At 47.6% G+C, this 13614-nt stretch overlaps 8 protein-coding genes across 9 annotated transcripts; 1 reads left to right on the top strand and 7 right to left on the bottom strand.

Annotated features, from left to right (window-relative positions):
- Positions 1 to 300: 300 nt before the first annotated feature.
- BDCG_09313 (uncharacterized protein) lies at positions 301 to 2092 on the top strand (the record flags this gene model as incomplete). The annotated part of the gene is made up of 6 exons (XM_045425100.1): positions 301 to 312; positions 396 to 795; positions 852 to 1031; positions 1083 to 1147; positions 1209 to 1592; positions 1772 to 2092. 6 exons carry the CDS (start codon positions 301 to 303, stop codon positions 2090 to 2092), a joined length of 1362 nt encoding a protein of 453 aa, XP_045273663.1.
- A 703-nt stretch (positions 2093 to 2795) lies between these two features.
- On the bottom strand, positions 2796 to 3332 carry BDCG_09312 (uncharacterized protein; the record flags this gene model as incomplete). The annotated part of the gene is made up of 1 exon (XM_045425099.1): positions 2796 to 3332. One exon carries the CDS (start codon positions 3330 to 3332, stop codon positions 2796 to 2798), a length of 537 nt encoding a protein of 178 aa, XP_045273662.1.
- An 878-nt stretch (positions 3333 to 4210) lies between these two features.
- On the bottom strand, positions 4211 to 7399 carry BDCG_17964 (uncharacterized protein; the record flags this gene model as incomplete). Its single annotated transcript, XM_045427004.1, has 7 exons — positions 4211 to 4540; positions 4589 to 4661; positions 4707 to 4893; positions 4947 to 5257; positions 5324 to 5503; positions 5571 to 6576; positions 6646 to 7399. The coding sequence occupies 7 exons, from the start codon at positions 7397 to 7399 to the stop codon at positions 4211 to 4213; spliced, it is 2841 nt and encodes a 946-aa protein (XP_045282903.1).
- Positions 7400 to 7980: 581 nt separating this feature from the next.
- BDCG_09309 (uncharacterized protein) lies at positions 7981 to 8196 on the bottom strand (the record flags this gene model as incomplete). The annotated part of the gene is made up of 1 exon (XM_045425098.1): positions 7981 to 8196. One exon carries the CDS (start codon positions 8194 to 8196, stop codon positions 7981 to 7983), a length of 216 nt encoding a protein of 71 aa, XP_045273661.1.
- A 770-nt stretch (positions 8197 to 8966) lies between these two features.
- On the bottom strand, positions 8967 to 9344 carry BDCG_17963 (uncharacterized protein; the record flags this gene model as incomplete). Its single annotated transcript, XM_045427003.1, has 1 exon — positions 8967 to 9344. The coding sequence occupies one exon, from the start codon at positions 9342 to 9344 to the stop codon at positions 8967 to 8969; it is 378 nt and encodes a 125-aa protein (XP_045282902.1).
- A 182-nt stretch (positions 9345 to 9526) lies between these two features.
- Positions 9527 to 9760, bottom strand: BDCG_17962 (uncharacterized protein; the record flags this gene model as incomplete). The annotated part of the gene is made up of 1 exon (XM_045427002.1): positions 9527 to 9760. The coding sequence occupies one exon, from the start codon at positions 9758 to 9760 to the stop codon at positions 9527 to 9529; it is 234 nt and encodes a 77-aa protein (XP_045282901.1).
- A 425-nt stretch (positions 9761 to 10185) lies between these two features.
- On the bottom strand, positions 10186 to 11788 carry BDCG_17961 (the record flags this gene model as incomplete). 2 transcript variants are annotated; one of them, XM_045427001.1, is made up of 3 exons in its annotated part: positions 10199 to 10796; positions 10903 to 11242; positions 11300 to 11788. In XM_045427001.1, 3 exons carry the CDS (start codon positions 11786 to 11788, stop codon positions 10531 to 10533), a joined length of 1095 nt encoding a protein of 364 aa, XP_045282900.1. In that variant the 3' UTR covers positions 10199 to 10530. The 2 variants fall into 2 exon arrangements, with proteins under 2 accessions (XP_045282899.1, XP_045282900.1); XM_045427000.1 differs by having other exon boundaries at positions 10186 to 10796; positions 10903 to 11788.
- A 45-nt stretch (positions 11789 to 11833) lies between these two features.
- Positions 11834 to 12492, bottom strand: BDCG_17960 (uncharacterized protein; the record flags this gene model as incomplete). The annotated part of the gene is made up of 3 exons (XM_045426999.1): positions 11834 to 12160; positions 12210 to 12275; positions 12415 to 12492. 3 exons carry the CDS (start codon positions 12490 to 12492, stop codon positions 11834 to 11836), a joined length of 471 nt encoding a protein of 156 aa, XP_045282898.1.
- Positions 12493 to 13614: the final 1122 nt, after the last annotated feature.

The following is a 13614-nucleotide window of genomic DNA, read 5'->3' as shown; positions in this document are numbered from 1 at the left end:
TTTCTACCTCGCCTGGGGGCAGCTTTTCCGTCCAGGAATGGAGGCACTCAACATGTGGTTACATTGAAATAGCTTTAGTTCTAGGGCCTGTGGAACGGGAGGAACTGAGAGAGTTCTCTGCCGCCAGGACGTCCAACCTCAATAGCAACATAAAACTGCTGTGTTTTCCGCCACTTTTACATTTCTTCTGCTCAATCTTTCATACGCACCATTGAGAAGATGGACAGCTTTCAGATGGTGTTTCCTGCTTCTCAGCCAGCCCTTCGTTTCATCCCGTACGAACCACTAAAGGCCGTAAAAATGAACGATACTGTGAATTTCCAAATCAGTCACTCTACAAAAAAGGCCTCGGAGTCTCACGAAACATCTCCTATACAAATTATAAAAACGTCAAGTATGGAATCGCCACCGCCCTCACTGCCTCAGAGCCAGCCTGTGGGCCAGCCTGTGGGCCAGCCAGCGATGATGAAGATCCACTCTGCGGCCTTTTCTCCGATGATGATGATCGTGGCATGCCAGATGTTGATACCTATTTTGATTCTGACGAAACGTCCCGTCAGCGAATGTGCTCCCCTTGGGCCGGCAAAAATAGCCATGAAAAATCAAGGACGAATACACGAGCTACCACCGTCTCGGCCGACGCCATTCGTAATTCTCTCATATGTACCAGTTTCCCCGATGAACACAAGGGCGCTCGACAGGGCCATGTGTCGTCTGGCAATAGGGGCTGGAATGACCAAATGTACGATGAGGAGATACCGGAGACTCAGGCTCCCTGCTTTCAAGACAGCCAAGGTTGGTCTTTTCGAAGCTGTGAATCTATTTCTGCAATTCTAATCTAAACATATCAGATCAAGCGATCCTTAGGGATGCTGGTACCAATGACAGTATTTTGCATGAGACCCTTAATGAGAGAACCACGCTGGCCATGTCGCTACCCTCACCACCTGCACGGCATTCTTCTAAAGATGTGGAATCCGCCCTGCGAACCATAAACCCTCATACACCGGCAGAGCCTGGAGCCTCTGAAGGTAATAATGTCTATTCATATTTTTGGTCTCTATGATTCTAATATACACCAGATACGCCGATCATAATCACCGATGACACCCTGTGCTTGGAAGACGGGACCACCACCAGGGGCGATGTATCCTAGTCAGATACTATCTCTGGGAAGACTACTGGATGGTCCAAGTAACCAGAAACAGTCCAAGGTGTCTTTGGAACGCATGGTCAAGCAAGAGCATGGATCGGAAGAAGATGATGCAGTCCCCCTCATTCGGGCGTCCAAACGCAAGCGTGAACATGCATCCAGGCTAGAGGGTGGTGAATACAACACCATCGAGGTGGTTGATATGACCTGCACGACCAACGATACTGCTCGCAAACCAAAGCGGCCAAAGAGGGACATTCCACCGATCTCCCCTGCTGAACATCATGGCACGTCAAGGGGCAGCCGTCCGCTGAATGGAAGCAGCCTGGTTTGGCAATACAGAGGCCTCATCGGCTATGAGGTGAGAGATGGAAAACCATTCGTTCGCGTTGCGTGGCACTCCACCTGGGAGCCCGCAGACGAGTTCCCCCTTGACGAGGTAGAAAGAGTGAGACTTGTGTGCAGGAGCCCTCATGTAAAAAGAGTGGCGAAGAAAGCAGGCAGGCCAAGGAAGGCCCGGGTAGAGAAGTAGATTAAAAAACTCTCTTTTAAGACTCACTTATGTCCCTATGCGCCGTCCGTGGGCATTGAATTTTTGGGGATCCATTCAACTTGTAGATCACCCTCCTGAACACGTTTTCGGAGCCAGTGCTCCTGTCGACGTGGCGTAGACTCAGAGAGTGTGTGCGGCCGAGTGTCAGTCCAGGTCTGGGTGAGAAAACCGAGGTGATCCGGTGCGGGCAGAGCAAGAGGAGGAAGGGATATGGAGAAAGGCCGCGGCGATGGACTCTCAAGGAGGAAACACCTACTGGGTATGCTCAAGGAGCGGCGGTGCTGCGCCAGCGGCACTCGATACTTAGAAACAAAGACGCGGAGAGAGGCGCTCATTCGAAGGAACCCGCTGCTGCCACACCCGCGCTACCAGTTGTGATAAGATAGATGATGCAGGGGCAGAGATGTAATTCTCTGCTGCTGGTTTCTGGCAGTGGCTGGACATCTACTTGATGTGTGCCGCTAGAAAGGCCCCTGGCTGTGAAGCATCGGGAATGTCATCGAGAGTACGACTATGAAATGTACAGTAATAGAGAACTTTGGCCTGTAGATATTCCAGAACAATGATTCAAGAAATATCACTGCTCGCCTACAACATCCTGCTCTTCCTGCACACGTTGCAGCTCTTTGATCATGGCTTCCTGGTAGATCGGGATTCAACTTCTTCCACCGTCCGCCATCAGGGAAGACAAGTCGGCGTAACCGGTTGACACAACGGACCAATGGCCGATCAAACAGAGTAAAATTATCCTCTACAATCCTGAGAAAGTCTTCTTCATTGCTGATCACTCTTTTCTTCGCCCCGGCCAGCTTGTCTGTGTTGACGTAGTTCCACTCTTCAAAGTCCTTGACCACCCGTCCCTTCCCTTCCCAGGGCCATCATAGTGAATGCATACCCAAAAGAGCACCCAAAAAAAAGATTCAAGGTCGTGCATAAAGGAGTGCTTTTCTCCAAACAACACGCCGATCGCCATGAATGCCCTTGTGCCGGTTTTACCGCGCGCTTGGGAGAAGCCATCCCGTTCCACTCTGATCGCGAGGTCGAGGTTAATCAAGAATGCCCGGTAGGAAGGGTTATCCTTGTCCTCATTCACAAGTAGATTTCGGTGGGAGATATCACTTTGCACGAGGCCAGCGTTCTGGTAAAGAGACATATACCCACAAGCAACGCGATCCTTGAGCTACTCTCAAAGATATGTTTCCCGTAGTCCCGGACAACAACGCGGCGGTGCACACGATTCTGTGGTTTTCCGTCGGTCAGGTGTTTCGTCGGAGAGCTTGACTGGGTGCGTTTGCTGGGTGGCGGGGGTAACGCTGCGTCCACACATTCCGAAGACCGTTTCTGCCCTGTAATGCTGTTTGAGTCCTTATGTGCTTGGCGGGACCTGCTCCGGCCCGAGGCAGGCTTTGCGCCAGCTCTCTTTTGGCCTGTCGTTGGGATGAGTAGGCCTTTTCGAATACCCAAGACGTCATCAGCCCTGCCGTCGACGCGGACGGTCTCATGGTGGTAGTACCGGGCGACATGGGTCACCCCATGAGCCGCTGCTTCATACAAAAGCTCCCCTTCCTCGTCGCGCTCTGGATACTGCGGGCTTGCAGCTCGTCCTCGCGATGTACCTTCCAGCATGTGGTAGCCCGGCCGGCGACACAGCGCGCTCGCCCAATGACCTCGTCAATGACCAGCTGTTACTTCCCGCCGTCCTTCTTGATTGTGATGTAACGCTTTGTTCCATGGGTGACGACGGTAGGGTCGAATCCGAGCTGCTCGCGGTTCACCAGAAGAAATTCAAGGACAACAGAAACAAACCAGAGGCTCTCTTTGTTGATATCAAAGCTCTCTGACGCTATTCCTCCAAGGCAATCGAACACCCATAGTCGCAAGCAGCCTTCCGCACTTGAGCGTCTCAATCAGCGGACGAGCTTTGCTGGCAAGATCTTCAATAACATCGTCAAAGCTTGCTTCATTCGGCACGTTGACTCGGCTCTCAGTGAGGCACTGAATCACTTCTTTCTAATCCCCAGGGAGAGTGAAAGGTCGAATGCTGTGGTTGAGAAACGGCTAGGCTCGACATCTTTCACAGCAAATTCTCCAGGGCCGCATTCAGTATAAACCAGTACTATTTTAGCTCCGCAAAAGACACTAGTTACAGCTCAGAACTAGTGGACGAGTCCATCATCAGAACAAAAAAAATAAGGAGAATGAACCAAGAGGAATGTGAAACCATACAAAGATCCGTCAGCTGTACATGGTACTGACACGATTAAACTCTCGAGAATATTCCTCGTTTGAGACTGAGGCTTGCTCAATATATTTATAGTTAACACAGCCGCCATCATCCGTCGCAAGCGCATGTGCAATGGACATGAGATTTTTGATCTAACTTGCAATTTTAGCCAGGACCCGAACCGAAACGGTTTCTTCAGACTTACCTCCCGCCCGTTGAGGTCTAAATTCGCGAGGCGGTCCATATCACCCACCTCTGCTGGTCCTTGATGCGTACATGCTCAAGAGATAAAGTGCCTCCATATATCCCTTTGTTGAGGCTGGCTCAGCTTTTTGTATCTGATCTTCAGATGAATCCTGCTAAGGACTGCCTCATCGAACTCTGTTTCCCGGTTCGTTGTGAGAAAAAAGATTCCTTGAAAGTACTCCAGCTTGCAAAGGAATATTGTAACAGTAGCGTCCTTGCATGCGTTGATAGATGCCCGGCGTCCGAGGAAGACATCGCCTTCATCTAACAAAAGAAGGGCATCGAACCGCTTAGCGATTTGAAAGATACGAGTGAGATTGTCCTCAACTTTAGTAGGATTCGCGACCAATTGGGCAGCGGGTATCTAAAAGGTTAGTCTACATTACAGGCCCTCGACGGGAACTGGTCTTACCAGGTGAAGAGGCTGCTCAAAATACTCCGACATGGCTTCGGCAGTTAGAGTCTTGCCCACTCCCGGCGGGCCACTGAGTCGTTAGCATGCGTAACAAATCAAAGGCTATAAGACATACTAGAGAAGAACATTCAAGCCACGCCCTTTACCCGCCACAAAATCATCAAATGGAAGGGAAGGGACAACCTCCAGGCGGGTTCTTGCAAGGGCCATTAGTGTGCGTTTCTTCTTGTCAGGAATTGTTAGGTTCCCAAGAAGACCAGGTGACCACTTGACATCACAAATGTCATCAACAGCAAACTCGTCTAGAACTGTGTCAGGCTTGCTATGAAAATTAGGATGGAAGGGTAGGGCTTACAGAAATCATTCTCCGCGAAACTAAAGCCGGGAACCGAGGGACAACATATCAGATAATCATCATCAGTCATGTTGAGGCTGTCTGTCCTCCTGAATTTCTCCTTTTCTTTCATATGCTGCTCCTCCTCGAGTTCGCCTAAGTCAAACCAAATATTTCCGTTGGTGTCTGACCTCATTGAGCTAGATATTTCAACACGCGGGCGGTAATAATTGGGATTAAATTCGTAGAAGAATGCGGCATCGATGCCAATGTCTGTTGACCTTGACCTGCACTGGCTTCCCTTTGTGCATGAAAAATGCTGTTCCGTTACACTGCCGGATATGCGTCCTAACTAGCCCACAAAATTTCTTCCCGCATTCAATACACTTTTGCCTTACCCCTGCTTGATCGGGGTGGTATTCGAGTGGAAATGCTGGCAGCATATGGATGGGCCGCAGGCCTGAAACTTCTCAATCATGATATGAGTTCCAGCCTTCCCAAGAGATCTCCCGTCACAGTCGATGTAAGTGCAGCCGAGCTCGTAAAACTTCGAGATTATGGACATCCCACGGCGATGGCTAGAGTCTGCACGTTGGGCGAATGGTGGCACTAATCCTCCAACAGGCTAAGATGATTGCTGCCCACATGCGCTGCACGCATGATAGGAACTTTCGTTTGAGGGTCGAAAGCTGCTGTAGAGATCGCTTTGCAAAGGTGCAGTGTGGCGAGACATGGGCTTGTGGCCTTTCTTCGAGCCAGAAGAAGACTGACCAGAGCCAGGTAGCTGCTACCTTCTGGAACAGCCCCTTGTCATTTCTCGCCTCATTGTTGACTACAAACGATGAGGACCAGGCGGGAGAGTCTGACTCTGATGTCAGAGTATTGGCAACAAATTCCTCCTTTGTCATCATCCCACTGTCGACAAGCGCTTTATCTTTCTCTCTCTTCTCCAAGGCCTGATCATACTCTTCCAACTCGCTCACCTTCCGCACCGCAAATGCCTCAAGCTCTTCCGTGTTGTTAAATTCCTCCTCGCGCTTCAGCCACTCAGTGTGAAAATGTCGGCGCAGCTGTGTAAAAGGAAAGCTGCAATAATCATTAAAGCCGGAAGAGAGGAGCATGTGCAGCCACATGGCTCCAGAGGTTTGTGACCACTTGACAAGACTAGAGAGCTCTCTCTCTTCATGTCCTGGAATTTTTTCCTCTTCCTCCTCTAAAATTCGTATAAAAGACTTTAGGCACTTAAAGTACCGGGCGGCAATCTTGGGCGGCTTGTCATCCTCACAATCCCATGCGCTGTTGACAGGTCTGTCTTGAAGAAGCCACCACGGTGCCGAGCCAAACAACTGGGCAGGCCCAACGTATGACCACTCAAGATCCACTACTCCAATGACGGTGAGATCTTTCTTGCTTCGAACAATCAGGTTGGCCAAACCAAGATCATCGCAAATCAACTTGAACTTGCAACGGTCATACTTGGCATTGACTAAGTCAGGTATCAGGGCTTTTAGAACCTGAAACGCCATGTATTTGTTTTTCGCATCGTATAAACCAACAGTCGAGTTTGGCTGCTGAACAAGCTGCGCCCAGTCTTGCCCAACAACATATTGAAAATACTCAGTTGTTGTTGTATACCCCTGGCGTCGGTCGCCTATAAATCATTTGTTTAGTGAATGTACATCCAAGCTTAGAGAGAGAAGGGGAAAGCAACATGACATACCAAAAGTGTTGACTCCTCCATTTTGTAGGATACTATGTGCCTTAAAGGTTAGCGGGCGTGCCAGTGTCGCGCTTTGGGCGTCAACCCCCGGCCATGGCAAGCTACCAATCCGGTCAAAATCAAGCTTGAAAAGCTGAAGCAGATAATTCACCAATTGCCGGTAGATAATTTCAATATCACTATCATTGATATCCTCCCTCATGAGTCTAGTAGGGCGCTCGGCATTGGGATTATTGAGAAGGTCGCTGAGGCTCACACCGTTGATAAAGTCCATCATAATAAACGGACCCAAACCAAGTGGGTTGCCGGCAGCAACACCCCATGCCTGGACTCTGGGGACAGGAATGGTAGTTTTGTTACGAATAAGACTCAGGGCGGTCACCTCCATGGCAACCTTCTCGTCGGCGTAATTGTCACTGACCATCCCTACACGAGGGAAACGGATCATCCAGGCAGTGCCGTCGCTGAAGACCATCTTCATGCCGGCATTAAATGCACCATGGTGAAAGGTGCCGTCGAGTTGACAGGGAAGATTGTGGGGATGGAAAGTCGACACCCACCGGCAGAGTCGGCCTGTTCTGTGAGTCTCGTTCACCTTGTCGACCCAGAGCTGGCCCTGCACCTCGTGGACGAGATCGATAACCGCGTTGGTATCCATAAAGTCGGAGAAATGGTTGGGGTTAAGCACGCACTGGGGTGAACACAAATCTGGTAAGGGAGCTGGTTGCGAGACGTGAGAGGTTTTGGCGTGCATTCAAACTTCGGGCGGAAAAACTCCCTGGCGGTGTGGGTTAAAACAGAAAGTAGTGCCCCAAGTATTTTTTTTGTAGTCGCAAGAGATACCAGACCCTACGCCAAGGAATTTCTTCCCTGCAGCAATAAACCAATTTGAAAATGCTCAAAGACTCTAGATTGACCGTACGAATTTGGTTAAATGTATCCTCTTACATTTTAAAGTGTTGGAAATGGTTAAAGTTGCCCATTTTATTGACTAAATTGAAATGGAGAAGTACTTTCAGAGAGAAACAGTTGATATTGGTTGCCCAAGGAGCACAGATTTACCAAAGCCCTTGTTCTCCCTCTCCCAGCCAGGCTGCAAAGTAAAATGTCCGAGACAGTAAAGACAGTATCAAATGATGAGAATGTTGCGGGCACGACAGTAGAGAGAGCCTTCTTGCTGCAGGTGCTTTCCGCTGTTAGCCACTTAGGTTGACAAGATTGGTAAAGGCAAGAGTGCAGACCACACGTGAGGCCATGGGTCTTGCCCAGGCTCTTGAGTAGCCCATGTCTAGCCAGATATGCCGCGCTTCTAGAAACTGTCAGTACATGCCAAGGTCATTTGAAAGGGCGGGGTTGAGCACGAACAGCGGCATCTGCCTTCTCCTTGGCAGCCTTCACTTGAGCCTCGCGTCTTTCTCGCTCCTCTTTGTTCCTACGACGTTTCTCAACAGAGGAGTTGGCAGCGGCAACCATTTGTCCAACAATGGCGGCCCCGGAGTCGATGATTGCTTTATTGACTTCCCTTCGAGTATTGGGATCAATGCCAGACATTGTGGGTAGATGCAGTGGTGAAGTTGTCACAAAGTCTGGCTAAGGTGGGTAAGTGTCTGAAGAATACAATAACACTGATGAACAGGTGCCTCTTGAGCTGGCAGATGATTTATAGCTTCACCATGGCATGGTTCATCGACAGTGACGTGCTGACCAACCCAAGACTGGTACTTGTATGCAAACATCTTGCATGCCAGGATAATAAATGAGGTTATGCCTCAAAGATGCAATGGCATGATTGGAATGGCATGATTGGCTGAGAACACATCATACCGGTCCCTCGATAACAAATTTATTTTGATTGGGGCTAGTTTTTTCCATCGCATCGCGTATTGCTCTGGATGGCCTGTCGTTATGTTCAAGTGTCATCGTGGACAAGGACATCATCCTAGGCCTTCTTTGGCGAGCTTGTCCGAAGAACAGGGCAAGTCAAAATCCAGTTGCGGCCCGCTTGGTGGTACCGTATTTGCCTGAGGTGCCTGGAGACGCTGCAGACTCTTCTAATGGCATGTTCCAGCCTGCTCCGTCATCCCGCATCTGTCGCCTGAGATTGCAAAACCACCCAATGAAAATCAAACATTCTAGGCCGTGAAGACAGAAGTCCTTGGCTCCATCCAACAGTACTATCGCTTAGCCTTTTCTGTGTGTACATGAGACTATGTCGTGACCAAATTCCGAGATGGTATCTCCAATGGCAGAAGATGGACAAAAGACAATCATCTTTTGGCTTTGAAAGGCACCCCAAAGCTGCCGTTGTCTCCCATCCAGCCTCAGTGGGACGAGAATTGTTCCGTTCCCCACTTGAACTTTTGAAGATGGACATTTTGATACTTTTTCGACTTAATTTCGACATATTTTCGAGCTCCGCTGGAGTCTAGCATTATGCAGTCGATTGTGCCCCGCCTTCGATACTTGGGAGAAGAGTTGGGCATTGATCCAACCCCAACCAATTTTGCTGGCGAAACTGGTTGCTGCCCAACTGTCGTGCACCATGGAGTGGAAAGCCCTGGGGCCCCATTCGCTCTTTCTGAACACTGGACTACCTCAGCTTTTGACCTTGTAGCTTGGTGACCTCCCAGCGAACCCACATCCAAACCGATTGCTGAACATCGCTCGCCAGTCCCCAGAAGTTTTCGACTTTCTATCATGGTTAACTAAGAGGTACGATTTCCCATGCCTTTCATTTTAACAATCAAATTTCCGCACATTGGCCTTGTTTCACGGCAACCTCTGTCAATACGCTGTCTCTTTCTATTGTCGAACTACCAAAACACAGCTTCTCAGCGCATGATCTTGACCACGCATGTCACGGATGCAGTTTCGCCCTCAGCTATGACAAAGTTTCGCTGGTACTCGGACGAGGCCGAGTGGAAGGCCATGCGAATGATTGGTTCAAAGAGGATTTGGTGCTAGAGGGTGTGCTTTGAAAGCTGTGGCGCTGTTCAAAGATCAAACCGCCCCGAAGTTCAGCAATGTTGGTGATATCGCGATATCCAATAACCTCTGCTTGTACACAGCCATCTTGAATGCCAAGACAATAAATGCTTAAGAGATTCAGTGACATGATTGGATGGAAAATAGCCCTAGATGTTGCCTTGTGTGGCACGGCCCGGAATGCAAGCATCGAAGGTATGTTATGCATTGATAGGGTTCTCAGTTGTTTTTGATTTGGTCAAGAGGCACGCCAAGCTTTTGCGGTCACGCGATCGAAACCAAACGTGACCTCATCTTTGATGGCATTTCCGTAGAACCGCCAAAATGCTCATTTAACACAGTGAGTGAGCAATTTGCGAAGTTACAACCATGAAAGTATCGCGAATGACCTCACACACCCTAAAACATCTGGCTATGACTATGTGGTTCTTGCCATTTTCGGATCTGGGTGGCAGCTCTTGACCGAAGCCGAGAAAATATACCAAGAAGTAAGCGCGCCCATGATGCAACAAGCGGCCATTCCTTACTGTTATACAGAGCGCCACCGCCGATCGAAGCAAATATAGGCCGAGAAAGTCAAAAAAATGCAGGCGTAATGTTACGGTCTTTTTCCCGGGAATACACACTGTTGGAAAACCATACATGATGCTCATACCCTTCTATGTGCGCGGAGATGTGAAGATTAATGAAACATCTGTGGAGCTAAGGTCATGTTATGATGTTTACGGGCGGTGCAATCTTGAGATCCCGACAGACGGTAAACTGGGGCCATTCATTATACTGGATGTTGAATAATGTTTTACGGGATGTTTTGGCTTGTTTATGCGCCTTATGATCAGTCCATTCCTTGTACATAATAATATTAACTGGCTCCTGAGTCAATGAAATTTCATTATCTGTCTACTGCATCAGCATTGATTGCTGCATAAGATCAAACTCATGCTGCAAAGAGTCTGACATGTTCATCTGCTGCGAAAGATCGAAGTCCACCGGCGGTAAAGAGTCTGCTGTGTTCGTTTGCCGTGAAAGATCGAGGTTCATCTGTGATAAAGAGTCTGCTGTGTTCGTTTGCCGCATAAGGTCAAAGAACTCTGCTCGTCGCATGGACTCAATACATGAGTCTTGCTGAGCAAGAGCCCCACAAGGATCGACGTGTGATGGCGGAACTATATGCTTTAGTTAATTTATGCTTCGCAAGAAGCAACAGGCGTGACAATCCAGGACACAAACCGCTCTGCGCCTCTTGTAGTGTGGGGATAAATTGGGACTTACCGTGAGATGTCAGCATTTCAGCTGATGGCATTGGAATGTTCGAGACCAAAGGCCGACCGTTATTATTGGCAAGCGAAATGCTCACACCACCAACAATGGGAGAGGGACCGCGTTCCTCCTCCTCATCATCATCAGAAAGGGTACGCGGGCGCTTGGATCCTGCCAGTGCGGATCGAATGTGCCTTTGACGCATAAAAGAATGATGTGACCTGTTCGAGGGACGCCGCATCTGCCCCCCAGTGGGCATGAATGTGATGCTAACATGGCTGGATTGCGCGGCTAAGTCCTCAGCATTGGTTGTCATGGCAGGATCAGACTGTTGGGGCCCTATAGATTCAGTCTCCGGACAGTCAGTATTCTTGCAAAAACAGCGCCCTGGATGATGCTCAGACTCTACACGCTTCCGGATCAATTGACGACACCATAGTTTCCTCAAGTCAGGAATGATACACACGGCCTGTAACGTGCTGATAACAGCATCGAATTCTGGAGTCTGCCGACGTCGTCGTTCAAAGTCGCCAAAGCACCGATGGTCACTTGGGATATGGCGGAAAGACATAGGTATTGAAGGTTCTACCAGTGAAAGCCATTTTTCTCCATGACCACGCCAGCGTGCGAGATTTGTTGTCTTTGATTTTTGTGCTGTAGAAGGAAGATTCGACCAGCACTTCTCCGAAACGTAAACTATTACGCGTGAATCGCGCTTAATACTTTTCCCAGCACAATAGTTTCCGGCATTAGCCTCTAATGCCCGAAGCTTCAAGGCCAGTACCTGCTTTCTGAAAACCCGGTAGGCACCATTCGCGTCTTTTTCAACTGAATTGAAAGCCTTTACTGCCTCAACAAGATCATCTTCAGAAGTATCTTCGACCTGATTCCCATTCATTAGTTCATCCTCAGCTGAAGAGAAAGACCTTTCTCTAACCTGGTGTTACGTAGATGCCTCCGAAAGCTTGAAGAAGTCTCGATCCTGATCCAGACATTGCCGAACATCATCCTTCAATGCCTCCAGCTCATCTGATCGCACATCCCAAGTATCTGTGATGGAAAGTATCTCATCAATATCGCTCTCGTCTTCAAATTGTCTGGATGTATTGTCGTCCCGAGCATGTCGGTCGCGTGTTGAGGTTCGCCTTTTCACATCCCTTAAAGCAGCACGCCGTTTGTGACGAGACCAGTATTGCTGAAAATCATCGAAGTTCAAAGTCCTGTCCCTAACCAGGTCGGCACTCACACCTTTGAAATATTCACCAAGGGTCTGGCATTTCAATCAGTACCCAGTTTAATCAGGACAGATGATTACTAACTCTCGACTCCTTCTGTCCCTCAAGGACTTGACCCAGTTCAAATAGACGTCGTCGAATATCCTCTTTCTAAGGATGGTTAGCCAGCCCATACATGTCATCAGGATGGAACTACCCACCCATTCATGCCTTTCCATGTTGAAGCTGGAGTGAGTTAGGTTTTTGGGTGTTGTGTTTAGGGACAATAGAGTGGAGGCCCCGTACGTACTGATCCTTCGATAATTTTACGGGCCTCCACATTCCTAATGCACGACTGTGTCCAGATTGTGTCTTGACTGTCTGGCATTTTGGTTGCTCGCGCTAGTGTTGATGTCATACAACATTATTTATTATTTCGCTAGAATGCCTAAGACTTTCAGAAAGGTCCATTGTTGCATGTTTGGTTTTCAAATATGAATTCTTCGAGGTGTTGACATCTGTTTCCCAATTATGGCTTGGCACGCGCAAAGTGTAGACAAAAGACCAGACTTATGAAGGCTTCTGCATACAACTCCAGACATTGAATGACTGTCTTATCAAGCTCAAGGATATATAGAACAGTGATAGAAGACATTACACTCATACACCTGTGTCAAAGAACAATAATGCAGATGTCATGAACTGAGTAGACTCAAATGTCTATGTATAAGCAAGGGTCTCTGCTGTTCAAACAGGCTTCTGAGTGTAAGAGGCCTACGCCGAATAGATCGGTATAATATTTATAGGTCTTATATAACAAAGAGAAAAATGTTAGAGAAGGAAAAGAAAGAGAAAGTGTGAGAATTGATGATTGAAGTGGATATTTATACGCGTATGTGGTGGTGTACGCAGTGGAGCTTCGGGGCGGAAGAATCTATATGTGTTAGTAGTGGCTGAGGATCAGTGATTGAGAATGACTGAGAATCAGAGTAGACATGTTCAAGAATGAAGTGATTGAAATCTGTGAAGTGTAATGAAATAGTTTATATAATTGATTGAGCACAGCTCATTACATTAGTTCCTTCTTTTCAGAAGCAGTTCTTATCAGTCAAGAATCACTGTTTTAAATAATATAAAACTCAGAGTTTAGATCAGATAATTATACTTAGCTCATTTTATAAGATATTATTAACTACAGCTGTGAGATCTGTTATTAAGAATATTCTTAGTCTCTTACTCAAGCTTATTATCTTCTTCTATAATATCTGATAACTGTTAGTTAGAAGTTAGTTAAGAAGAGAATAGATCAGTAATAATACAGCAGAGTAAGCTTATATAAAAGATATTATAAATCTCTGATAATATATTAAGATAGTAGTTATAACTATCTAGAACTTCTATTACTTTATACTTGATATAATAATAATTCAGTGTATAAGATAAATATATAATCTATATATTTTTAAGATTTAATTATATTAAGTCTTTTATCTTATATTATTCAGTAGAG

Source organism: Blastomyces dermatitidis (assembly GCF_000003525.1).
Source record: "Blastomyces dermatitidis ER-3 genomic scaffold supercont1.15, whole genome shotgun sequence".
In the NCBI taxonomy this organism is placed as follows: domain Eukaryota; kingdom Fungi; phylum Ascomycota; class Eurotiomycetes; order Onygenales; family Ajellomycetaceae; genus Blastomyces; species Blastomyces dermatitidis.
Note: the sequence above shows the minus strand (reverse complement) of the source record. Positions and strands in the feature narration are given on the sequence as shown.